Source organism: Myotis nattereri (genome assembly GCF_964212035.1).
Source record: "Myotis nattereri genome assembly, chromosome: 11".
In the NCBI taxonomy this organism is placed as follows: domain Eukaryota; kingdom Metazoa; phylum Chordata; class Mammalia; order Chiroptera; family Vespertilionidae; genus Myotis; species Myotis nattereri.
In genome coordinates this window covers 47,033,366-47,060,949 of record NC_138086.1, presented here as the reverse complement: position 1 = coordinate 47,060,949, position 27,584 = coordinate 47,033,366, and the positions used below count along the sequence as shown (strand labels likewise).

Here is a 27,584-nt window from a genome sequence, read left to right as displayed (position 1 = left end):
ATATATATTATTTTAAATAAATGTGGTCATAATATTTCTGCAATGTCCCCTTTAGTTATATGGGTTGTTTTTACTTGTCCCAGATCACCATTCGTATTAAGATGGTATGTGTCTTTCAGTACTTTCTCTGTCCTGCTATCAAGGATAGAATCATATCAACAACTACAGTGTACATATGGCTGGCTTTTCTTTCCTATTTGCTTTACACAAATAAGATCATATGACACCTACTTTCCACTTCAGCTTACTTTTCTAATTCAATATACGTCATGAGTATCAACTTAACATAGCTTTAAATCCCTTCTAATGATTGTGTAATATTTTATGGTGAGACAGAATGATAATATAGCCAACCATTTTCCCAGTGATAGGCATTCACTTTTGTTTCCATTTTATTGGCCCTATGAAAGATCCTTACAAAAAACACATTGTTTTGAATTCATTTACAAATCATGTGTTTTTCCAGCCTATGCTTAAGTGAGGATTTTTTATTAAGTCCTTGCAATCAGTTGGCTAAGTCTTTTCAAATACAAGGATCAAGTTGTTTTTGAGCTCAGGAAATTTTTCTCTATATCTCTCATCCTCTATTGCCATTTCCCTTTCTTTGTATGTTGAGTCTCTAAAATTTTTCTTGGATTTTTGCTCTATCATTTGAGAATTAGTTTGGGACTCTTCTTATGCTTGAACTTCTTTGTCACCAATTTGATCTCAACATAATCATCTTTTCCTCTTCAATTCCTCTACTGACATTTTTATTAAAAATTATTATATTTTTGTGTTATTGTTAATTTGATTAAGAATGTCTTTTTAAAGCCATACTTGAATATCTTTATTTGCTTTTTTTGTTTTTTGCTTCCTTTTTGTTATTCAAGTTGTCATCTGTTGGGCTTTTTTCTAAAACTTTGAGATGTGACATTCTTCTATTCATTGGTCAGAGTCTAGTTCCCAGCTTCCTGTCTTACATGACAATAAACATGGTGGCCTCTGGTCCTGTGGGTCCCCAGTTACTGCAACAGGCGGACTGTAATTCCAGGGAGAGATTTCAGCAGGAGGCCCCTCTGCTCCCGTCTGACTGCTCTCCTTTAGCCCTTTCTCCTCAGAGATGAGCAGTCCTTGCCTTCGTTCCAAAAATCCATAATTTTCTGAAAGCCCAGTACTCCTCATATCTACCATATTCAGAGTTTAACCATGACCACTCTCCCTCCACAAAAAAACAAAAACAGCCGAAGCCGGTTTGGCTCGGTGGATAGAGCGTCGGCCTGCGGACTGGGAGGTCCCGGGTTTGATTCCGGTCAAGGGCATGTACCTGGGTTGCGGGCATATCCCCAGTGGGAGATGTGCAGGAGGCAGCTGATCGATGATTCTCTCTCATCGATGTTTCTGACTCTCTGTCTCTCTCCCTTCCTCTCTGTAAAAAATCAATAAAATATATATTTAAAAACAAAACAAAAAAACAAAAACCAAACAAAAAACACCACTTGCCCCACACTCTCCAACAGCTCTCTCCGGGCTCTCACCTCGCCAGCCCTGTGCGGGAGTACCGACCAAGCATCAGGCCTTGTTCATGCCTCCCTACTCATAACCACCATCCAGCCAACTACAGTAGATAAGTTCCAGTTGGGAGTGGACAGTAGAGAGAATCTTTCAATCCACCATCGATAGAGAATTTATATCAACTAGTTTTGAAATTTAATAAATAAACTCCTGCATGAGAATTAAAATTTGATCCAATCCTTAGGGGAGAAAAAAGCTATACTTGGGAAAAATAAAGTCATTTCTGTATTATTAACATAGGAATATAATAATATTACAAATGATGTAGAGTTCATATACCTTTCTCCAGTTCCACTGGGAAAAGTTCCAACTTTTCTACACGCTTTTCAAGTTCATACTCAGCTGAAGCAGCCACAGGGTCAACTTCATCATTTCTCCTGTCATAGTCTTCATTGGAGTATGTGCTGAAAACCTGTAAGAAAAGATCAACAAAAAGATGATAATCCCAAAAGGATGGCTTTCTAAATTATAAAAAAAGAAAAATCTAAGTATCTAAAAGTACATAAGTTAAAAATTTTGTGTCATGAATTTCATCTAAATAACTGTTTTATTTTAAAAATCAATTGAGATGTTAAGAGGAAAAAATGAATGAGAATAAACATATCTTACTAATTTAAAAATATATGAGTCATTCTAACACTTTTAACAATTTCGGAAACAATAGGAGCCACAGAATACATTATCTGGATGGCAATAGTAATTTCTTTTTATAGAATCAGAATATACATACTAGCTACATGCTGGTTCCTGATACAACTAAGGCAAAGCATTGTGAAGCTATCTAAGCCAGCGGTTCTCAACCTGTGGGTTGTGACCCTTTGGGGGGTCGAACGACCCTTTCACAGGGGTCGCCTAAGACCATCGGAAATACACATATATAATTACATATTGTTTTTGTGATTAATCACTATGCTTTAATTGTGTTCAATTTGTAACAATGAAATTGGGGGTCACCACAACATGAGGAACTGTATTAAAGGGTCGCGGCATTAGGAAGGTTGAGAACCACTGAGCAAACACCCACACTGAACCCATTTCATGGTATGACCTAAACAAGCCCCAACACTGCAGTGTGTCAGCACCAGAACTGTTTTTCAATCACAGAATCGCTGAAATTGATTTCTATTCTATACTGTATTAGGCATGTTAAGCTCTTGTTTGTCATCTCTCAGTTTACTTGCATGTAGATTTAAATTAAATTCTCACTGAACTTTTCCATGTAAGGTAGGTCCTCGGGTTACATCAGAGATACGATCCTACGGGGCGACATAATGCGATTTTCACCGTAAGTCAGAACCCACCTACATAAGCACCTACATCACTCACATGGAGCACATACACAGCGGTAATGAAGTGAAACAGTAAAAAAAAGAAAGAAAGATAACAATCCCTGACCTTTACTTGTGGTAAATAAGTAAAAAACAAAGCACACATGTACATACGTCGAAATGACCGGAATTTTTTTTTTTTTTTTATAAATAAATGGGAGATGGCGACGTAACCACGAAACAACATATGTAGAGTCCAACGTAACCCAAGGGACTGCCTGTAATGGCTATCAAAACCTTGCTCAAGAGATTGATAGCTCGTTCTTTCCTACCTAAACAATTCAAAAGACTAGTGAATGTGGTCTTTAGACATAGTAATAAGAAATATGAAAGCTGTTTCTGCTGAAATATTTGTTTTATTTGAAAAGTAACTGAAAATAATAAGTATGCAATCCCTTGCTTAATACACTAAAGAATATTTAAAAGGAACTTATTATTCATCAAGTCCAATTAATAGAAATAATAAAAACTGACATTTTTCAATTAAATTCAATAATTACTAAGTACATGAACTGTGCCTTAAAAATTCTGTAATGTCCCTCAAAATCCTAAAAGCTAGGAATGAGTTGTGTGGTTTTTTTAAATATACACAAAAAGCTACAATAAAAGTAGAAAGCAGAACAGAAGGTCAGAGGAGAAATCATGTCCATTGCCTACAAAGCCAGCTCTGGCAGTCCAAGTGTGCTTTACACATGTTATTGAAAAATTGGCAACTCTTATATACTGTATATGGCAACTTTTAAACCAGGAATACACACTGCATATATAGAAGCAGATGCAGTGTGGTTCCTAATGGTATATATGTCTCAAAATCATGTCATTTATAGGATCTGTACCAGAATTAATTGTTTTTCTCCCCGACTTTCAAAATGTTTTCATAGCTTCATGCTTCTTGCTTGGTCTCTACGATATTTCTCTACCATAATAAACATTACATCACATTCCTAAATGGGAAAGAATGAGATATTCATCTGAAAATATTTCTATTTCACATCATTAACAAAAGTTAAATCCAGATTATTAAGAACAAAAATTTGTAAGAGTACTAAAAAATATATGAGGCAATGTTTAACAGACTAGAGAGGACCTTCCTACAAACCCGCAGATTCTAGAAATACTAAAGCAAATGACTAAAGACATGAATCACTGCTATACATGATATGTGCATGCAGGGCCACCACTTTAAGTCCCATCAATTGTATGGTGTGTTGCCTATGGTGGCAAAGGAGTGATTCCCTTTTGTCTATGGCAAGAAGAAAGTAGTGGTCAATGTCTCATACCATCTTAGGTAAGAAGTTAAAATTTCAAAACCAAGATAAGCTGGTAAAACCCCATCTCTCCATACAACAATGGGCCACTTCCATGCCAGATTTTATTAAGCATTAGCTGAATCTTAGAGAAAAACAGTGAAAGCAATGCTATTTCCTAAACTATATTATTCATAAGATTGGATAAAAATATGTACCACAACACTCAGACTTCCTACCTTTTCTGTGACAACTGCTTTGTTATAATCATTGCCAGAGTAGTGAGGTGGTACGGCCTAATGCCCCTCTTGACTACAGCTTCCATTGAGAGAGCATGTTAGAGGAACTATCTCAATGTTTCTTTCATGTAAAAAAATTAAAGACTGTTATAACTGAAGCTTTACAAAAGACTGTGATTCTATAAATTGCATATCAAGGCAATATTTGTTATTGAATGTGCCCCGATACACTGACTAATTCCTACAAATAATTGCAGGCAATCTCCTACGGACATTGAATTTTAAGTGTTTAAAAACCAATTTTCATTAACCAGCACTAATACAAGATTAAATAGGTTTTACCGTGAGATTTTCTTGAGTTAAATCACTGTCATGCACACAGTCGCCAAATCCCTACCTGTGTTCAGAGCTGTGCACTGTCAGTGTGCAGTGGCTCAGCGACTGCACACTTTGTTTTGCCTTGACCAGGAAGAACCTCAGAGATGCCAGGAAGCTGACCTTGATAAAAACTGCCTGTTTCATCAATAGGTCTTCATTCTTTAAATATATTTGCAATTGTTCTACCATTTTTAATTAATTTACTATAACTGCTTTGCAAAACTATGTATAGTTACTCAGATAATAATCAGAGCCCTCTCATAATGTTAAGGCAATGCAAAAACTCTAAAGGGCAAGACTCGAGAGCATCCTGGACCCGCATATTCAACACCAGTTATCTGACTAAGAAAAGCAAACAAAAGGATATTTAAATTTAAGACTGCTTGTTTGAAAGCCAGCAAGCTATATTCTGTTCCTTTATCAAAAGAAACAGAACAAGACCTTGTCCCTTGCTTTGTGGCAGAGGCAGACTTTTAGGGGTAACAAGTTTACAAATACAGTTAGCAATGACATTCCTCACCCAGTAATCCAAGGCTATGAAAAACAAATAAAGTTAAAATTAGCTTATTATAAGATTTCAACTAGAATCATTCTTTTTTTTACACTTCTGGTAGCTAGTGCTTTAACACTTTCAAAACAATAGCAACATTTTTTTTAAATAAGGAAAAAAAACATATTTCCTTTACTTCCCATGACACATTTTCTTTAATCAATGCAGGTCAAAATAAATTCAGAATTTTCTGTAAATACTGACTGGAAGGAACCTCCCACAATGCTCCCACAAAGTCTCAGTTCCGCCTGTCATCTGGGTTCCGCTTCATCTTCTTGACACATCAAAGATGGACAATGTCCCAGGTCCTAGCATGTTGTGTTTCAGATGATGGCTTGGCACACCGTGCTCTTGGAGACCAGCCAAGCGTTCACATGCTTCCAGAAACAAACCTCACTTACCATAAGCTTCCCTGGTAGAATTCCAACTCACCTTCACATGATTTTAGTGGCTCTGCTAAAGAGACTCTAAATTGAGATTAAGAGAGCATGGACAAGATAGTCCACGTCTTAAAGTTAAAAAAAAAAAAAAATTGGCAATAAACCATCCTTTGAAAGAAGGATCCTGGCAGCTTTAGAATCATGAATGATAACTTCAGCCTTCTTTTTCTTTCCCCAGAACCAAGGCCAGTTCACTGATTTATGACAGTAAGAGAGATGGTTTTGTAATGCCTACTGTGTGCCAAGGAATATGTTAGGTTCTTGTTGCAAAGTTATGTAAGCCAAACTGGAATTCACTATGATTAGGCATTTGCAGGTAAACATTGCAGGTCTCCAAAGATTCTAAATAGGTGAGGGCTTTCTGGTGCCTACAAAAACATCAATGAGCAGAAAGATGAAAAAACAAACCCACAGCTCTATCATGTAAGCTCAGTAAAGTCCCAGATGTCTAACCTTAAGGCAGTGGTTCTCAACCTTCTTAATGCCGCGACCCTTTAATACAATTCCTCATGTTGTGGTGACCCCCAACCATAAAATTATTTTTGTTGCTACTTCATAACTGTAATTTTGCTACTGTTATGAATTGTAATGTAAATATCTGATATGCAGGATGTATTTTCATTGTTACAAATTGAACATAATTAAAGCATAGTGATTAATCACAAAACAATATGTAATTATATATGTGTTTTCCGATGGTCTTAGGTGACCCCTGTGAAAGGGTCGTTCGACCCCCCAAGGGGTTGTGACCCACAGGTTAAGAACCGCTGCCTTAAGGTATTCCGACAAATACCCTGCCTGAAGATGTACTTAAAGCAGTTGTGATAGTATTCTATGGTAGAATGTGTCTAACCTTCTAATTGAATCACTCAACAAAATCCTACGTATGAGGGCATGAGTGGGTGGGATGGGGGGTAATGTGGGGATAAGGACACATATGTAATAACTTAATCAATAAAGAAATTTAAAATAAAAGAATCCTACATATCAGAAAACAGTACCAAATGAGTACTAGAGTTAGGCGTTACTCCAAATGCTATTAGCTTGCTGGCCTTGTCTGACTCAAAGTCCATTAACATAAAATATTTCTAAGGCCAATCCATATATTTTCAACATTGCGCATTTCACCAATTATTTGTAACAACCCTAATGTTAATAAACCTTCTTGTGCAGATTTAAAGTACCTATCTCTGGAGTGTAGACTTATAATTAGGGTCATTCTAATAGAAATTAACTAATTCTAGAGTGAGGATACCTGATTGGTGTTCTTGGAATGATAACTGAAGACTCATAAAACAAAGTTAAAACCATAAATATTGTGATATATATGCTAAAGTAATTGGAAGTTACAGACAATATAAAACTTTACACAAATTATCATTAATTCTTGTACCAACTGATCCAGTAAGTAAGGCAGAAACAAGTAAGAGAGTATCTGCCCACTTTTCATATTTTTACACAAGAAATTTGAAGTTCAGAGAACAATATACATGGTGGTTATAAGGATAGTTAATGAAGACAAAGCCCATAAAGGAAAAAAGTATATTTTACTAAATGTAAGCCTAGTGTTTTCATGGATAACGAAAGAACAGGAAGTGAAAAACAAACACTCTACATAATGGGCAGTTGAGAGCACAGCCCATTAGTTCAAAAGGCAATACAAAGAATCCGTACTTATCAAGGTTCTCCAGAAAAGCAGAATCAACAGGATGTGAATGTATATATTTGTAATTATACACATGGTACTATACTTGTATTTATAGTAAACTAGATTTATTTTAAGAAATTGGCTCATGAGGTTATAGAGGGGGGCTGACAAATCCAAAATCTGCAGGGTAGGCCAGCAGGCTGGATACCCAGAAAAGCTGATGTTGCAGTTCAAGTCCAAGGCAGTCTGCTGACAGAGCTCCCTGCTCCTCCTGGGAAGACAGCTTTTTTCTATTAAAGTCTGCAATTGGTTCCATGAGGCCCACTTTCATGATAAAGGGCAATTTGCTATACTCAAAATCCACCAACTTAAATGTTAATCTTATTCAAAAACACCCTCACAAAGACATCTAAAATAATGTTTGACCAAGTATCTGGGCACCATGGTCCAGCTAAGTTGACATATAAAATTATCCATCACAAATCCCTTAAAATAAAATATTCTCTGGTTCCAAAAACTAATCTTTTGACACCTGACAAAGATAATCATACCTTGATAGTGTTTTCCTCATATCATTTGGAGTGTTATAAATTTCCATATCCACAGATATATTTGTAGAATGTATACAAAACCCATGATAAAATATACATTTTTATATTATCATTGGTACCAACCAATTCATATATATAGGTAATAAAAAAACAAGTGGAGGATGTAATTCTTTAAATTTAGAATAACTATGGTTGACTATGTGGAAAGATAGGTTATACACACACACACACACACACACACACACACACACACACACATATATATATATATATATATATAGAGAGAGAGAGAGAGAGAGAGAGAGAGAGAGAGAGAGAGAGAAATTTAATAAAACAATATTTCAAAAAAGAGTATTTCAAGATGAGTGGAATTTTATTAAGGTCAAATATACAGAAATTATCAATGAAACAAAAAGATTAGAAGGTCCTATATCTCTTCCTTTTGAAAAAATTGAATTCAATTATAATTAGTACTAGAGGCCCGGTGCACAAAAATTTGTGCACTCGGGGGTGCCCCTCAGCCCGGCCTGTGCTGTCTCGCAGTCTGGGACTCCTCAGGGGATGACCACCTGCTGGCTTAGGCCCGCTCCCCGGGGTATTGGGCCTAAGCTGGCAGTCAGACATCCCTCTGGTAGCCTGGGAGACCTTGGGGGATGTCCACTTGACAGTGGGGAGCAGGCCTAAGCTGCAGTCAGACATCCTTAGCACTGCTGAGGAGGCAGGAGAGGCTCCCACCACCACCACTGTACTGGCAGCCATCAGCCTGGCTTGTGGCTGAGCAGAGCTCCCCCTGTGGGAGCGCACTGACCACCAGAGGGCAGCTCCTGCATTGAGCGTCTGGCCCCTGGTGGTCAGTGTGTGTCATAGTGACCAGTCATTACCAGTCTTTCTGCTGTTAGGGTCAGTTTGCATATTACCCTTTTATTATATAGGATAGAGGCCTGGTGCACGGGTGGGGGCCGGCTGGTTTGCCCTGAAGGGTGTCCTGGATCAGGGTGGGCATCCCGCTGGGGTGCCTGGCCAACCTGGGTGAGGGGCTGATGGCTGTTTACAGCTGGTCACAACCCCTTCAGGGTTAGGGTCCCCACTGGGGTAGCTGGTCAGCCTGGGTGAGGGGCTGATGGCTGTTTGCAGCTGATCACACCCCCTTCAGGGTGGGGGTCCCAACTGGGGTGCCTGGTCAGCCTGGGTGAGGGGCTGGGGGCTGTTTTCAGGCTGGTCAAGCCCCCCCCCGAGTGGGGACCCTCACCCCATGGAGGTTTGGCCAGCCTGGGTGAGGGGCTGATGGCTGTTTTCAGGCTGGCCACACCCCCTTTAGGCTGGGGGGGTCCCCACTGGGGTGCCTGGCCAGTCTGGATGAGGGGCTGAGGGCCATTTTCAGGCTGGCCAAGCCCCCCTGGCGATGGAAGTTCCCAGCCTCTCCTTTTTTTCTTCTTTTTTTATATTCTGGGATTTATTTACCTTATATAATTGAAACTTTGTAGCCTAGAGTGGAGCTCAGAGCTGTCCAGGGCAGGCAGGAGGGAAGCTTGGCTTCCTCCATCACCAGGGGCAACCCAAGGCTCTAGCTAAATGGCCACGGCCGGGTGAAAGCAGGTATCTGGGGTTTATTTACCTTCTATAATTGAAACTTTGTTGCTTTGAGTGGAGCTCAGAGCTGGCCGCGGCAGGCGGGAAGCTTGGCTTCCTCCATTATTGGGGCAACCAAGCCTCCTGCTTGCTCCAGCTTCATGGCTGCCGGCTGCCATCTAGGTTGGGTTAATTTGCATATAGTCACACTGATTGGCTGGTAGGCGTGGCTTAAGGTGTAGCAAAGGTATGGTTCATTTGCATGTTTGTCTTTTATTAGTGTAGATCATTTTTCTGCAAATATGTGTTGTTAAAGTATTTAAATTTTTTTAAAGTGGGTTTAATATCTAATTGCAAAGACAGTTTACAGGCACTGAAGTAACCAGGAAGAAATTCCATCATAAATAAATATAAAGTTAGCTAATTATAAATTTGGACAAATTCTAAGACAGTGAAGCCCAAATTGGGTGAGTTTTTCCAGAAGACAGCTTAATAAAAAACTGGACAATTCCACTGATGCTCTTATTGTTCACAGCATTTTTCAAATTATTATAAACAATTAAACATACCCATGAAAAATTAGCAATGTTCTCTTTCAGCTCAACCAGACTTTAGGTTTAAATTGGAGACATATGCTTTATAAACTGACAACTGGTGGCCAGCTTGAAATCAATAGGTGGCCCTGGTCCAGTTCCCACAGGACAGGTGTCATCAGCACAGAAAAAATTGAACTAATTAACACCTATTGACACCATTTTGGGGGGATGGGGATTACTCTAAATAATCTGGGTGGGCCTGATTCAAAGGCCGTAATAGCAGAGTTGACTTCCAGGAGGAAGAAGAAATTTTGCCTGTGGACAGGAGCTTCAGTTTGTTGGGGAGGCCCACCTTCCCCCCACACCTAAATAGTCTGCCCTAGAGATTGCAGACTTGCATACCCAACCCTTATATGTGCATAAGCCAATTCCTTGCAATGAATCTCTTAGTATATATCTCCTACTGGTTTAGTTTCTCTAGCTGAATTCTGATTGATACACCTGCACTTCAAGTCTTCACCACAGAACAAAGCACAGTTATTTAGATCAGTGGCTTCCGAAATGCTGGCTATGACCTATAGGGATTTATGAAATTAATCTAATGGGTCATGAACAGCAGTGAGAAAAGTTAAATAGAAAAGAACAGAATAGAAAACATCAGTGTTTACTATAAGTAGTTAGAGTATGCATTATACTTTAAAACTTTCAGTTTCAAGTAAACACACACATGTATGTATCATGTGTCAATGTAAACAGTAAAGATAAGAAACAATCTTTTAAAAAATTTAATCCACATAGAGAATTCCACTTAATTTACATTCTATTCTAAAAGTTAAAACAGACAGTGCAAACTTCTTAAACTACAGAACCTATTAATGATGTCAGCAGATGCAAAAATAATTACCCTTCACATTTCCTCTGTTTCTTGAGCCATTGATTCTTACTTCAAATTCTTATTGAGCACCAGCTCAGTAGGTAGACTGTGGTCACTACTGGAAATACTTAATTCATCTCAGGCCTGTGACTGTAACCAACAAAGGAGCAGTAATACAGGGATGAGGGTGATGCTATGGGCCATACAGTGGAGATAGGTAATCCTAACTGGGAAGGAGGGGAGGAGAGTTAAGCAAGAAAGGATTCCCAGAGAGACCTAAAAGCACAGACTTCAGCCAGCTATGGTTAGTACCAGCAAATAATAAGTGAGCAAGGGAAGGTATCTGGAAGACATACTGGAAGAAAAAGTATCATGTACAAAATAGGAATAAGAGAGAACAGAATTATAGCACAGGAAGTAATTCAATATGGCCAAAATTGGAGTGGTGAGTGAATGACAGGAGATGGGGAGGAAAGTATGTAGGAAGAGCTTTATGATGCATGATCTGTTCTGTGAACAACATTCACATGCTCAAACACGGAAAGAGAATGGGAGTTTATGAAGATTAGAAGGGACCAGGACTGGAAGAAGAGAGCTGAGCTAGAAGCTCTGGGAACCCTCTATCTTCACCTTTTTTGGAGGACTTAGTGGAAACGTAGGCCCTTGAAGGTTCTAAATGACTTTCCCTAAAGTGTGCCTTGTGGTATGTCCACACAGGTGTTCACACAACAGCAGGAGGAAGGCAGGAAGATGAGCACATTGCTCTTGCTAATGACAGGGAGGCAAAAACACGAGCATCATCAATCTCAGAGGAACATGAGTAAACCAAGGTATGGAGAACTCAAGTTCCCCTTCCAAGGTCAGCCAGGACAACAGAGGCATGTGAGTGAAAACAGCAACCAAAATGTATCTGTAACGTTTTTAGGGTGAAATTACATAGAAATCATGAAATCCTGCACCTAAGTTTTGTGCTGGTCTCTGGAAGAGAGATACTCCATTCAAGAAGTTTATCACCATCTACCAGGGGTCAAATAATAAAAACAAAAGTCGTACAATTTTCTAAAAATCTCAAACAGGCTCAGATGCTGAAAGAGCTTTGGAAAAAAAATGTTTTAGCAAGCATTTCTAGCACCAGCTGAGACCTACTTAGTCAACTAAAAATTTTAATTTTTGTAAAAGGTCATGAGTGAAATATGCCTAATTTTTAAACCCTGCAAGGCTGAGGCCAGACATCACATGGTGGAGAAAACTGAAAAACAAAACTGGAACACAAATAACCAATTGTTCGGGGATGCATATGCACATGAGGACACTGATGCTATGGTACAAGGCTGAGCTTGGAAACCCAAGACTAGACGCAGGGCTGCTCTGGCCAGCTGTGATCCAGTGTTAAATCAATCATGCTGCTCTACAAAGCAGGAAAGACTGCTTTCTTATAAACAAACTGTCCCTTCCATTTAGACTCCTCCAAGAACTAGAGTCAAATGTAATTGACCGATCCTGGTCATCCTTGAGAATGTAAACATATGTGAAATCTACAAATGGGATCTGTCTCAGGCTCCCCTTATTTATAGGCAAAACCTAAAGGGCAGGAGTGCTTCACAGGAAGACACAATAATCAGCAATCTTTTTCAAAACACATGGAGGACAGTGCTGTCACATTACTCTTGGTGTGTTTGAGGTGAAAGCTGCCATCGCTTCCATTACCAGAGGATTAATGGTCAAATCTGGGGATCACTGACCCTTGCATCACACTAACGTTGACCTCATACATAAATCTTGTAAAAGAAATGATGGCTTTGTAAATACCATGTGAACTGCTGTGCTTCTTAAGTCAGTTGTCTCCACAACCTCAGAAACTGTCTATAAAAAAGATGCCAGCAAAGCTTAGTGGTGATATGATAACAGCAGGTGAGTGCGCTGCACACGGAGAAGAGGATGCAACTGTCACTGCTGCCTGGATCCCTGATTCCATAGAGACAGTCCACACTCTGGGCCAGTTTGAGGCCTTCTTACAAGGACCTCAAACTCCTAGTGCCTGACGTGTGTCTCCCATCCTCTGCCTCCGGCAGGGTCTCTCCCATCTGATGTCAACTGGGTCCTTTTTGGTCATGTGGGCTTGAAAATGCAGTCGGTCATACAACCAATCTTCCTCTTCATTTCCCCTGATACATTCACTTAAAATTAGTCCAAATCTGTTGATTTGATCTTTAAAATGATTCTTGTTCTCATTCCTTCCTAACTGCTCAGATCCCTAATAATTAAATTATCCTGTGACATATTCACCGTGTTCTGCTCTCCTACAATTTATTATACACCATCTCTGAGTACTAGTCCCACAGTGTGGCTCTAATCCTGGCACTGGGGGTTCAGGAACTGAATTGGGAGATGAGACTGGGAGATGAGAGTGAATTTAGAAATACTACATTTCTTCTGCACACTTTTTCTGTATGTTGTAATTTTGTATAGTGACTATTACTTTCTAATGGGAGAGGATACTCTGAAAAGCCTCCTGACATTCTCCTTTCCCTAGAAAATAAAGCTCAGATAGTTGAGAAAGACATCAATTCTCTCTAAGACCTGACCCCTGCCTATATCACTAGCCTTTACCTAACACTACTTCCTTTCACTCACCCTATCTTGCGAAAACTATTACTGCTTTGTTATATGTTTAGAAAGCTTTCTTTCATCTTTTTTGCATCTTGCCCATAGAATTTATAACATTCTGCTACATACTGTATTTATCTGTGACCACATTTTCTATTCAAATAAACTGTCAGTTCCTTTGTGTGGGATAGTCTTATTCATCTTTCTGTCATCTACTGGTTTTTTGTTTGTTTGTTTTTTCCTAGCTTTATTGAAGTATAATTAACAAAAATTGCATCTACTTAACAATATGATGCAATTATTTAGCATTATGATGTTTTAATGTACGTAACACTGTGAAATGTTTACCGCACTCAGTATCACCAGCTGTTAACAGTACAATGTCTTAGAAGCAATGGGTCTTTTATTATCATCAGTGGTCTACACAAGCATGGCATCTCACATCAGAACTGCTTTTGAACAAAAGAAAAGGCACCTTTAAAAGACAAAAGGGAGCCCCAATCAGAAAAGCTTTAAAATAAAACTTACAACTTCAAAAAGTCTTCACATATACAAAGCTGGGGATCATCTTCAGTGATCATCAATTAGCCAAATAAACCTGTTATATACCCATTAAGCATAATCTTTTACAAGGCTATATTTTAGAAGAGATGACTTAAGACATGGTCTTAATAATTATTTATGTCAGGAATCAAGTATTGCCAAAGGATAAATATTTTACTAAAATTAATTTTATATTCTATTGTAGATAATATGAAAAAAGACCACCAACTTCCTTTATTAAAGGCCTGTTAGCGCCTACCAAGAAATCTTATAATGCTCCCTTTTTGATCACTTTAATATGACTAACACGAGAAAACACTTTGGTAGGACTGATCATTTTTTTAATGTATTTCGAAATACTAATATAAAAAGTGTATTGATAGGAATAGGACAGTCGAGGTCAATTAGCTTTATTGGTTATGAAAATTTATCATTTGAGAGATATAATAATATCGAATATTGGTTTTTCTGGTTGAAATGAGGAGTTGGCAGAAGGAATTTAAAAGTATTTCAATTGTGGCGAGACACTGAATTACATGTGCAAATACAGAAGAGTGGTTGGCTCCCTTTGTAGCCTTGAGTCCAGCATCTGCCTGTAATTAATTTGGGGTCAGTTAAAGACCCAATGTACCACAACTCTGGCGGATTTGCTGATTAAAATTCTGCAGTCACTTTGCAGCAAGCATGTCAAACTCGCGGCCCACGGGCTGCGTGCAGTCCACATGCATATTTTTGGGGCCCAGACAATATAACAGTATGTAAGAAACTTTTCAATAAAAATTTCATAACTTATTTTTTACAATATCCTGTTATGCATAATTAATAACTAACTACAATGTTCACCAATGACTGATTACTATAGTCATGTTGCATTCATTTCCCTTACGCGCCTTATGCGCAGGCACCCCATTTCTCTCCACTAATACCAGCAGCGAATATTTTAGCAGCCGATTGCCATGTCATTAGTTTTTGACTGACTTGTTTGGTGTGCGCAACAGGAAATATTTCGCTTTCGGAGAACAAGAAAAATAGGTTTATTTGCATTATGTTTATTAATTTGTGCAGTTATTCAGTGTCTGGTAAGTTAATGTTCAAGAAAAAATATTAATGTTTATTAAAATGTCCTACCATTTTATGTTAATGATTACTCATTTATTTCAGCCCTTTGTATTCAGCATGTCTCTATCGAAATAAACCTACATTTCTATGAAAATTGAAGCTTTTGTTTTTTTGTGACCCACATAAACTTAAATCTTGTTTATCTGGCCAGTATTAGCCTTTGAGTTCAACATGCTTGCTTTACAGTTTTGCATTCTGGTCATGGTGGTCTATCCATGAGAAGCTTTATTTGATGGTGGCTCTCAAGCCAAAAAAACCGACAAGCCATCCAGGTGTGGGAACTCAAGTCTACCACAACCTGTTCCTGTGTCATCTCCACCTGCCATGCTGACATGGGGAGGGTAAATGTGTGTGCCCAGGATCCTAAATGTGATGTTCTCAGATGCCCATTTGCCTCTTGGGGCTCCACCTGATGGAGCCGAACTTTGCACCTAGAAGCAAAGTTTACTACAAAGGAAAATTCTGCCTCACCCTTTCATTTTGGAAGAAATAAAAAAGTTTCAAAATACAGGGCTCAATTTTTTCAATATTTTGGAGGTTCATTATGACAATATCTCCAATATTCGATCACTTTCCTTCTTCTCCAAAACCCCTGAGTCTTCTAGCAAATACTTATGGTATATCTGGACTTTTATTTGTAAATAATATGTGTTTAAATCTTATCACTATCTGGCATCCTCAACACAAGACTAGCATCTTGTTCCTCATTACGTCTCCAACACTTGGCACTGTGCTTGACACAGAGTACCTCCTCAACAGATGCCTGTTGATGGAAGTGCCTTACAAGGGTGACTGTCTGATAAATACAGTTCTTTTGGAAATTCCGTAACTAAACTCCCTTGAACAGGTGCTCCGTTCATTCACTTAGACAGTTGTTCAAGTTTTCTAGATAAGCTGGCAAGGAATCTTCCTCACTATCTGGTCTACCCTACTCGCTTCCACTAAAGCTTTGGCATTTAGGGCACCGAGATTCTGGCAGCTGATACAGGAAGCACAAAAAATACAACACAGGGAGCCAGCCCTTAACAAAAGGTAGTATTAGACACAACACAGAAAAGGCTGGTTCTCTGGTAGTTGGGCCTGTTCCATTGCTGGCTCTTTGTACTCCTTTCTCGCTCTATCTGATGTAAATAGTATATTATTAATCAGCCCAAATCAATAAGTAGTGAAAAAAAGGTTCCAACAGTGACCATTAGGTGAACCATAAGGAGCACTTCCCACTCAGTATACAAGCAAATATCAGACTTGGATGAACCTTTCCTTCAATTTCATTCAAAAAGATCTAAACAGAGAAATGAAAGGGAGGTGATAATGAGGAGATTAAAAAAAGAGGAGGATAACTGAAGCTACCATTTAGTGACTCTTCTGAGATAAGGGTCTCATTTAAATCTCATAATGGTCCTATTTTGCATATCAGTGAACTTCAGGCTCACAGATGACAGGTAGGTTTGCTCAATGACATATGGAAAATATCTAAGGGACAACTGAAGTCCAAGCCCAGGTCTGGCTAAATTAAAAGTTCATGTTCTTGCCCTAACTGGTTTTTCTCAGTGTTTTAGAACATCAGCCTGCAGACTGAATGGTCATGGGTTCAATTCCAGCCAAGGGTACCTACCTCGGTTGCAGGCTCAATCCCAGACCCTGGTCAGGGAGCATGTGGGAGGCAACCAGTTGATGTGTCTCTCTCACATTGATATTTCTCTCTCTGTCTCTGTGTCTCTCTCACATGGATATTTCTCTCTCTGTCTCTGTTTCTCCCTCTCCCTTCCATTCTCTCTTTTAAAAAAATCAATGGGAAAAATATCCTCAGGTGAGGATTAACAACAACAAAAAGTTCATGTTCTTTAACCCATCCATATGGCTTTAGAAGAGGAAGCATTAGTAAAACACCAAAATATAAAACAATTACCCCTATATAGAATAAACACACAAACACACACGCCCCCCTCCCCCAACTGCAAAGGGCCAATAAATAGGGGGAATTCAAACTTACTAGTAACTAAAGAAATGCAGATTACATACTTCATTTTTCAACTACGAAGATTTAAAACCAGGCAAAAGGATAAATGAGCAGTCACTCTAATATACTGGCATCACTTTCTAGAGGGCAATGTGTTAAAGATATTAAAACTTTAGTATCAATTGACCTAATACAGTGGTTGTCAAACTGCGGCCCCTTGAGTGTGGCTCTTCCACAAAATACCATGTGTGGGTGCGCAAGTACAGTGCGATTGAAACTTCATGGCCACACTGAAGGGGCCAAAGAGCCGCATGTGGCTTGTGAGCCATGGTTTGCTGACCACGGCGGACCTAATGGATTCTAAGGATTTAATCTAATGAAGTCATAGATACACAGAAATATTCATGTATACTGACATTAATCACAGTGTTGCTTATGACAGGGAAAAATTTCAAAGAAATCTAAATGTCCAAAAAAGGGAAGAATCTACACTAATAAAAGAAAGATGCAAATTGACCATCACTTCACGACACCCACCAGCCAATCAGGAGTGAGTATGCAAACTAACCTGACAAAGATGGCGAGTTAATTTGCATAGGCAGGCGCCAAGCAGCTGGGGGAGGGGTGGTTGCTTGTGCGCGCGCCAAGCGGCCTGCGTCTGGGGACAGGCATCTTTGGGAGAAAGGCTGCTCTGAACCTATAGGCCTGCGCGTAGGCCCGGAATGGCCGGGGTCCCAGAACAACCCCCGGACACTCCGGACCTACGTGCACAGGCGCTGAGTGGCCAGGAGTGGGGCGGGTACATCCCCGGGACCCAGGTGCTCTGAGTTGGCGCACGCGCAAGTGGCCGGGGGGGGGGGGGGTGCGTGGGAATGTCCACTGCAGCAAGCAAGCAGACAGCAGGGCCCTGCTTGCCCCTGGCCATGACAGCAAGGGGCAAGCAGTCCCCCACAAAGAGCAGATACCAGGGCCTGTGGTGGCATCAAGCAGGCAGGTCCACAGAGATCAGAGAACCATGGGAAGCAGGCCTAAGCTGTCAGTAGGACATCCCCTGAAGGCTCCCAGATTGGAGAGGGTGAAGGTCGGGCTGAGGGACCCCCCACCCCGTGCACGAATTTTTGTGCACCAGGCCCTTAGTACATATAAAAAAGCCTAAGTGGCTGCCCGACCAGTAGCTATGATGCACAATGACCACCAGGGGGCAGATGCTCAATGCAGGAGCTGCTGAGCTGCGGTGACTTGGCAGCTGCAGTTCTCAGGTGATGCACCAGGAAACAGAGAGGAGGGAGCCTGATTTTGGGGTACTGAGCGCCACTTTCTCAGAATCTGGGACCCCTTGGGGTATGTCAGAGAGCCGGTTTTGGCCTGATCCCTGCAGGCAGTCCGAGTGACCCCACTGGTGCACAAATCCGTGCACTGGGTCTATAGTGACTAAATAATGGCATATCCATAAGATGTAACACTGATGCTTACAGATGTAGCATAGCAATCATACTCTTTAAGATTATTTAATGACACAAAAAATGTTCAAATATATGGTATATGAAAAAATGGTAACACCATGTATGTATGTATATACATATATGAATGGTCCCAATTATGTATATACATACAGTTATAATAATTTCCGCATACTAGGATTATAAATGATTTTATTTCCTTTATATTTTTCTGGATTTTCTAAAATATAGAGCTTTAGTAAATAAATGAAAAAATAATAAATGTTATTTTAAAGCACTCATTACCAAATCTTGAATGATCGATAGCTTAAGTCTTTCCACATATTATAAAAGCAAGTTTGTCTGGTTTTATATTAATTTAAAATATATTTTAATAGCACTTCCAGCATTAACTTATACAGCAATGACTAATGTTCACAATGATGAGACTAAGGAACAAAAAGACCTTGAGTTTTATAAAACGTAAATGTAAAATAAAATTGTAATTTTAATGTAATAAGCATAACTGTGCTAAGCAGTTCAGAAACTATTCTTTACAGTTACCACTGACAAAATAAAAACCCAAAACAAAACATTTGTGAGTTTTGACCTCAAATACTAAAACACTACCAAAGCCTTGATCCTCGATAACAAAGATCTACATCCCACTTCCTACTCAAGGGAGCTTAGTTACAGGAACACTATGGTTTAATTCTGAGAATATGCTATAGAGAAGTCAACTTACATTCTCTTCTTTCAGACATCTGGCTGAGGGTCTGCTCAGTGGAAAATCACTGCTCATGCTGAGCAAGAACTAACATATGCTTCAGCTGAAGTTTTCTGGGCTTAGTTCAACAATGGCTTTGTGTGTTCCTATGGAATAATTTTTTCCATCATATGAAAATAGAAGACTGGTCCCCCGAGTAACATCTATAGATAAGTATGCCATCCTGATTAGTCTGAAGAATAATTTTATTTAATACCCACTAAAATGATAAATTAGTTTAATTCAGGGCGTGGGGGAGCTTCTAAAAGTATACAATTACAGACTTTTACAACCAGATGGGATCTTGGCAATTGCCCAAACGGGGATGCAAATAATCACCACCCATGCCATTCCCTTCCTTGTGGTGGAAGAACCAGGTGAATCATGCTGGCTAATTGATTAGCATCTTCCCAGCATCTTCAATGCAGCCACTGCTAATTGATCAAGTTAGAGGAAGGAGAAAACAAACATATTTGCCGTATCTGGTCTATTCTCTAATTTTAGTTTCAGGGGAGGCCATCCAAGATTGCACAGTTAATCAAAGCTGATGCTGGAACAATAATTTCCAGATGTGTTTGAGTGTATAGCGTATTCCTTCAGAATGGTTCTCTATAACAAAGACAAGTAGCAAAATAAGTCCTTTCCCATGAACCGAATTGAGCCCCTCTCAGAAAACAACTCCAATTCGGGTATCAGTTATACTTCACATATAAGGTTTATGTGTTCAAAAGCACTTGAAAGAAAATATATAAAAATGATAATAGTTGTTTTAAGGTTGCTGAATTATGAACTTGCTTCATTGTCTTTAATAGTTTCACATTTTTGTTTTCTGCACAAAAAGATGGAAATGAGAAAATTCACTTACTTTTCTATAGAAAAAGCAATACATTCGCATTCCTACTTATAAATAGATGTCGGCATGGTGACTCAGAGATCTGCTCTTCCACTGTGTTATCTTAAGCAAGTTGACCTTTTTAGGCCCACATTTTCCCCATTTGTAAAAATGAGAGGAGTGAACTAAATGGTCTCCAAGATTACTTTCTGCTCTGAAATTCCAAAACTATACCTGCAATAGACCTGCTATTTGAAAGTAGCATAGCATCCATGAATGATTTCCAGTTGTATCAGTGCCACTGACTGGGAGCAAAACACCTTTCCCCTGGCTTTATTTTCCATGGGAAGGGGCAGCAGTTATTGTAAGCCTCCAGGCCCCTCACTCATTCACACCAAACTGGCCAGTCCACCCTGACCTGTAAGAAACTAGGCCTCTGTCCTGTCCTTCCCTTTTGAAAATAGGATGTCTGTAAGAGCCTATGTTTTGGTCTGCTCTTTGATGCTGTGCTTTTTAGGGCTTTCATTTGGGCTGTGGTGTTCCAGTGCCAGCAGGGACTGGGTAGGTAAGTCTAAGTTGGGAGTTCAGAATTTAGGAAGCTCTTCCTACAAACCCAAACTACATCCTCATATTCGGTCTCTCAGAGGGGATACGTTCATCTCTACAGTTATACCTTTTATTACATTATCTCCCAAGTGGTGCCAAATTTATCAGAGAGGAGGGATATCGGGCAAACTTTAAGCTCAAAAAAACAACACACATTTTGTTCAAGAAAACAGGTAATTATGGGCGTAGTTCATCTACTTTTATTATTAAGGTTCCCTAATTGCAGTGTTTTCTAATTTAAAGTTAGAAAGCATGTAATATAAAATACCATGCTCTTAAAGAAAAAGAAAAATGGAGGCTTTCATCAGGGCACCTCCATCCAATTTAAGTCTCTTAAAGTAGAAATCGGAGGATCGGGTCCAGTATATTCCTCCCCCTAAAACAGCCTGAGTTTCCTTCCTCTCCCCATCAGTGGCAAACGTTCTTCTCGCTGACAAACTGCATTGATTATTATACAGAGATCCCCAGCTACTACGCAGGTACCACTCTAACCAGCTCACGTTGTCACTGAAGTGCTCTTCTAAAAGCACTAATTTCATCAGGACTTTGCTTAAAGAGCAAAAAATAAAAATAAAATTGTATGCTTCAATTGTTAAAACCTCAAATGGCTACTTGTAAACTACCAGATAAAGTTCCAACAATACACCATATCTTGAAAGATTTAATTTAATATTCCCTCATTTAACATTCTTCTCATCCTCTCCCTGACACACTCTTAATCAGTATCTCCAGCAATCTCAAGATCTCAAACTACTTAAAAGGGCCAGAATTCTCCTTCATGTTCCTCTTACCCATCTTACAAATGGTTTACCCTTCAGTACATTCATTTACAGTAAAAAAGCCCAAAAGATCCCATGTAGACATAGCTATATTGATGAGCCCTTCTCAAATGACAAAGTTAGAAGTTTCTTCCACTCAAGTTCTACCATCCTTTCTAGTAACCTCAGTTCAGCTCTAGATGTTCACGGGTGTTGCCTACACAAGGATTTCCTGGCTACATACACCAGGGGAAAACAATCAAGCACTGCATTCATAGGTAATTATGGGCTTCTACAAAGCCCCCTATGAACATCTTATTCCCCAGCTTTCCCTTTCAGCTTTTGCTTAGCCTATTGTCTGTTCCGATGATATCTACTACCTAAGTCAGCAGGAATGTTAGACAATTGTGGCAAAAACCTACTCTCCCATAAAGGACTATTTGCACTGGAATAACTCTGGGTCGGGTCAAATAAAGACAAGCTTTGTGAGCAGGGTCTTCCAGGGGATCACTGGACAGATCAAATAATGACCATTCTATGGAAATAGGGTTTCAAAAGAGCTCCAGCACCAAATGGCCCCTCCAGTGCTTGCCAAAGGGTGGTTTTCAAGGCTACCAAGGAGCTGGAGGGTGGCCAGTGAAAACACAAAGCTGCTGTTCTTACTGAGATTCCGTTGTTTTCCTTGAATAAACTGCAGAGGTCCTCAAACTACGGCCCGCGGGCCACATGCAAATACAAATATTGTATCTGTTCCCGTTTTGTTTTTTTACTTCAAAATACGATATGTGCAGTGTGCATAGGAATTTGTTCATAGTTTGTTTGTTTTTTTAACTATTGTCCGGCCCTCCAACGGTCTGAGGGACAGTGAACTGGCCCCCTGTTTTAAAAGTTTGAGGACCCCTGAATAAAGGCTTCATCACTGCTGGAAGCCTTTTCTTAATTTCCTTTCATTCATTGCAGAAAAAGGAAATTCTGACCATTTTTGCCAGTCTTGCTTTTCAGGAGAAGAAAATTCCCACTCACGTCACTGCATGTATGTCTGGCCACTGAAGTTTTCTCTGTTTACTGATGCACCTTCAGCCCCCGGCCCCTCCACCCAGTCTTTTTTCTCTCAGTTTCATTCTGGAGAGTTTCTATTGCTCTATCTTCAGTTTCACTAAACTTTACCGACCGTCTAATGTGCAGTTTTACCCAACCATTGTATTTTTCATCTCAGAGATTCCGTAGCTTATTTTTAGAAGTTTAATTTGGTTCTTTTTTTAAATCTTTCATCTCTACCTCATACTTATGTTTCTACCTAACTATGCTTTTTGTTTCCCCTCTTCTTTGAATGCTTGCAAATTTCTAATTGAATGCCAGGTATTGTCAATCTTCGGTTCTTGGATGCTAAGAAATTTTTGTAGTGTCACAAATAATCTTGAGTTGAATTTTTTTCTGGGATATGGTCAATTTACCTGGAAACTGATACATTCAAGTCTCGATTTTAAGCATCCTGAAGAAGGAACGGAGGTACTTAGCCTCGGTTTAAATTTATTTATTTTTAATCCTCTAAAGAGGTGAGACCCTTCTTGGAATACTCTAACCCAGCGGTTCTCAACCTGTGGGTCGCGACCCCTTTGGGGGTCGAACGACCCTTTCACAGGGGTCGCCTAAATACATCCTGCATATCAGGTATTTACATTACGATTCATAACAGTAGCAAAATTACAGTTATGAAGTAGCAACGAAAATAATTTTATGGTTGGGGGTCACCACAACACGAGGAACTGTATTAAAGGGTCGTGGCATTAGGAAAGTTGAGAACCACTGCTCTAACCAATGCCTACAGAATTATGAGGTTTTTCCACTCTAGCTGCTGAAGATTAGCAATATTCAACAACAGATGTAAAATTTGGGCATGGATCCCTGAAATCCTTTCTGGTGTTTTTCTCCTGCCTTTGGTGGTTTTCTCACATGCATGCACCAATCAGTATTCAACTCAGTCTTGAGGAGGACCCTCTGGAGTTCTCCAGAGTTCTCTCTGAGCAGCTGTCTCCTCATCAGTACTCTACCAGGAGTGCTCTAGCAGTTTTGGCTTCCCCAGACTCCCAGCTCTGTCAGTTCATCTCAGTTTCAGTGCCAAGCTCTGCCTGGGTTCCACTTAACTGCACCCTGTTCCAGTAACTTCCTTCAGGTGAAGCTGGGTGATTGCAGGGCTTGTCTTGTTTTTTCCTATTTCTCATGGATTACTGATCTTTACTGCTTGGTATCCAATGTCTTTATTTTGTTTCACACAGTACATATTTTTGTTGCTGTTTCAAGGAAGACAGTAAGTTCACTATTTGTTAGCACATGGTGGGTGGAAATAAAAGTTGAATTTACTCTTGAAATGAACTTAGATAGACCAACTTGTATTCAACTTTATTGTAGTTTAAATTTTTCTGCAGGCAATGCACCTGAAGGGAAGCTGAATATGCCACCCCAAAATGCACCACTATGACTAAAGTCAATTAAGACTCAGCTGTCTCAAGAAAAACTTTTACCTCTCCCTTAACTACTTAAAAGAATTTAGATACGGGGCCTGCCGGTTGCCAGAAATAACTTTTTATCTGAAAGACCTATCTGCATGGCAGGGCAAACATCTAATTACCAAATACCTGTTCTTTTTATCAACCATGACTTACCCTCATCCCCTCTGAAGCCTCAGGCCCGTACTCCCATTCCTTAGCTCCGGACAGCATATAAGCCTCAGCTGTCCAACTTACCCGTAAGTCTCATATCTTTGGGGGTCCCGTACAGTAAATATTAAATTTGCTTTTATTCCTGTTAATCTATTATGTTGACTTAATTATTAGACTCATCAAAAACAACAGCAAAAAACCCTAGAAGGGTAGAAGAAAAGCTTCCACCCTGCACACCTGTTATAGCCTCTACTCAAGGTTCATCACTCTCACTGCCCTGTCCCTCATGTGTCACTGATCCCCAGAAAAGCACTGAGAAACATCAGAGACAAATAAAAAACTACACTGCATTAATGAGCTTTCTCGGGAGAATGAGTTTGTGTTTGTGCATATGTGATTTGCCAAAACAAAGATCTCAAGAATTGGAAATTGATTTTACCGAAAGATTGTTGCTGAACTTCAAATCATTTGCATAGAGCAGAGTCAGCAAAATAGAGCCTACAGCCTGGTTTTGTACAGCTCACATGTTAACAGTAGTTTTTACATTTGTAGAGTTGTAGGGAGAAAATAAAAATAATAAAACAAAAGATATATGACTAAAACCATATGTGTTCCACAAAACCTAGAATATTTGCTATCTGGACTTTTAAAGAAAAAAAATTTCCTAATCCCCAATATAGAGAATGAAGTCTAAACAACTCTGTTAATTACATAATAATATTTAAAATCAGTATAAACATTTCCTATGTAAAAATAAAATCAAAGAAAAATAACTTGTGTTCCAATGGAAACTATGCATTTAACATAGCATATCCTTCTGGGTTACGAATTCTGGTCCTACTATTATATTTGCGGTATTTTGTAACTCTTTGTCAATAATAGTTAGCTGGTAGATACATGCGTGCTGACCTGCATGTTTTAGTGTTTTAACTGACTTCCTCTGCAGAAAAACCAATTTTGCTTCCATTTGTAAGTCATCTCAACATTTCTTTACCTCTTATAAATCTGGGCTGTTCTGACTTTCTCTGAACCTGTTACAACATCTACTTTGATCCCTCACATTATGTAAGTTAAATAAATTATTTACTGCATGTTCATTATTAAATCTGTATAAAAGACATGACTTCAACTTTTTCTGAAAATTATCTTTTACCAAAGTAAATAAAAGTCAAAAACATGAGCAAGAAGTCAAGGAAGATGAAAGAAGTTGTAGAAGAGGAACATATTTTTCTCTACCCTCTTAGGTTCTGTGATTGAGGACTACAATTTAAATGGAGAGAAGATGTATTAACAGGAGAAAAGGCATACAAATTTTATTGATGTCTTTAAATGCATGGGGGCTTCACAGAAAAAAATGTGAAAACCCAAAAAGGTGATCAGGCCTGGGGACTGGGCTTGTTAACCATTTTACCAAAGGGGAATAAACTGTGGAGAGGTGATTAATGAAAGAAAAAGGGGATTTGGGCCCCAAGGGGTGATAAATTGTGGGAAGGTGACTAGGAAATGGATGATAGAGAAGGATTATTTAGCAAGGTTTGCTATACAGGCTAAAGTCACCTCCTGTAATAAGAATCATTCTTCTCTTCTTGGCACCTTTACAAATAAAATTTTATTTCACCTTTACAAAGGAAAATGTATTCCCTGCTTTTAGGAAGAAAGGGGGCAGGCATATAGTTCCTCCTATATTTGCTGTTTCTCATTCGCCTTCAGTTCAAAATAATCCTTATGCCAAACTGGCATATTTGTGGTGGTATATTCTGGTTCCCGTCAAAGTACACTAATATCCTTATATTCACTTAACAGGTAGGTAGGTAGTAGATAATCCCTTAGCTAAAAATAATCACAGATTATCTCATTTGAATTTGTAAGGATCCACTACTAAGTGTAAATAAAAATATGAGCCTGACCGGTTTGGCTCAGCGGATAGAGCGTCGGCCTGGGGACTCAAGGGTCCCAGGTTCGATTCCAGTCAAGAGCATGTGCCTTGGTTGTGGGCACATCCCCAGTAGGGAGTGTGCAGGAGGCAGCTGATCGATGTTTCTCTCTCATCAATGTTTCTAATTCTCTATCTCTCTCCCTTCCTCTCTGTAAAAAATCAATAAAATATATTTTTTTAAAAATATGGGCCAAATAGCACAAACTGGAAAACAAAGGATGCAGTAGAAACAAAAACTTTAACACAGCTGGTAAAATCACAAACATTTTGCTGAAATAATAATTGCTTACTGAACAGTCAGTTATTTGCATGAAAAAGAATTCCAGACTAGATTAAAAACTAAAAGTCACCTATATTTAAACAAAAGGATCTTTTAGACTAAAGCAAAAAAGTTGAAAAATGACACTTGTTTGAAAGAATCATCCAATGAAATTACAGAAGAAAACGAAATAAAAGGTATCATATACCTATGAAATAGTGGCATAAATATTGGAAGAAAAGAAACAGAGCTATAATTTGCAAGTAATATAACTAAAACAAAAAATCAAATAGATAATATTGGCAACATTATAATTAATTCATTTTATATATAAAACTAGTATACATATAAAATGAAAGCTTTCTCTTATATAAACAAGAATGACAGAAAAATCTATGGAAGAAAATATCCCATTTATGATGACCTCAGGAATTTAGTCCCACAGAGGGAGCGCCGCTCAGCCAGAAGCCGGGCTCACAGCTGGCGAGCGCAGCAGCGGTGGCAGGAGCCTCTCCCGCCTCTGCTGCAGGCAGGCGGTAAGGGGCAAGGGGTCTGGGACTGTGAGAGCCCCAGACTGCGAGAGGTATGTCTATCTGCCAACCTGGGGATTGGGCCTAAGCCGGCAGGCAGACATCCCCCAAGGGGTCCTGGACTGCAAGAGGGTGCAGGCCGGGCTGAGGGACTCCCACCTTCCCCCCTCCATGCACGAATCTCATACACTGGGCCTCTAGTAGTTAGGATCTATCTTTCTGCCACAAAATCACAAAATGGTTAGCATTGTTTTATCAATGTCATTTATTGAATAATCCATCTTTACTACTTTGAAATTATTCATATTTGAGTCTAGTTATAATTAAATGTAAATTAAAACAAAAATTATCATCATCAGTCACTACTCACATTAACAAAAACAGAAAAGTCAGTAATGTTTGGTACTGAAGAAGGCCAGAGGAGAAAAGTAGCCTCACACATTGTGTAGTGCAATTTAGCAACATCCAAGGAAATTTAAAATATGTAGTTTTTGACACAGGAATTATGCTTTAAGGACTTTATATATTTACTAGAGGCCTTGTGCACAAAATTTGTGTACGGGAAGGGGTTCCCTTAGCCTGGCCTGCACCCCCTCGCAATCGGGACCCCTCAGGGAATGTCCGACTGCCAGTATAGGGAATCGGGCCATCCATC

At 39.3% G+C, this 27,584-nt stretch overlaps 1 protein-coding gene across 1 annotated transcript in view; it reads right to left on the bottom strand.

The window, feature by feature from the left end:
* The window catches only part of PPP1R9A (protein phosphatase 1 regulatory subunit 9A), a 241,769-nt gene that overhangs the window by 103,686 nt on the left and 110,499 nt on the right, over nt 1-27,584 (bottom strand). The window contains exon 3 of the mRNA XM_081102246.1: nt 1,834-1,966. Coding sequence (XP_080958372.1) covers nt 1,834-1,966 — 133 coding nt within the window. The remainder of the gene's footprint in view (nt 1-1,833; nt 1,967-27,584) is intronic.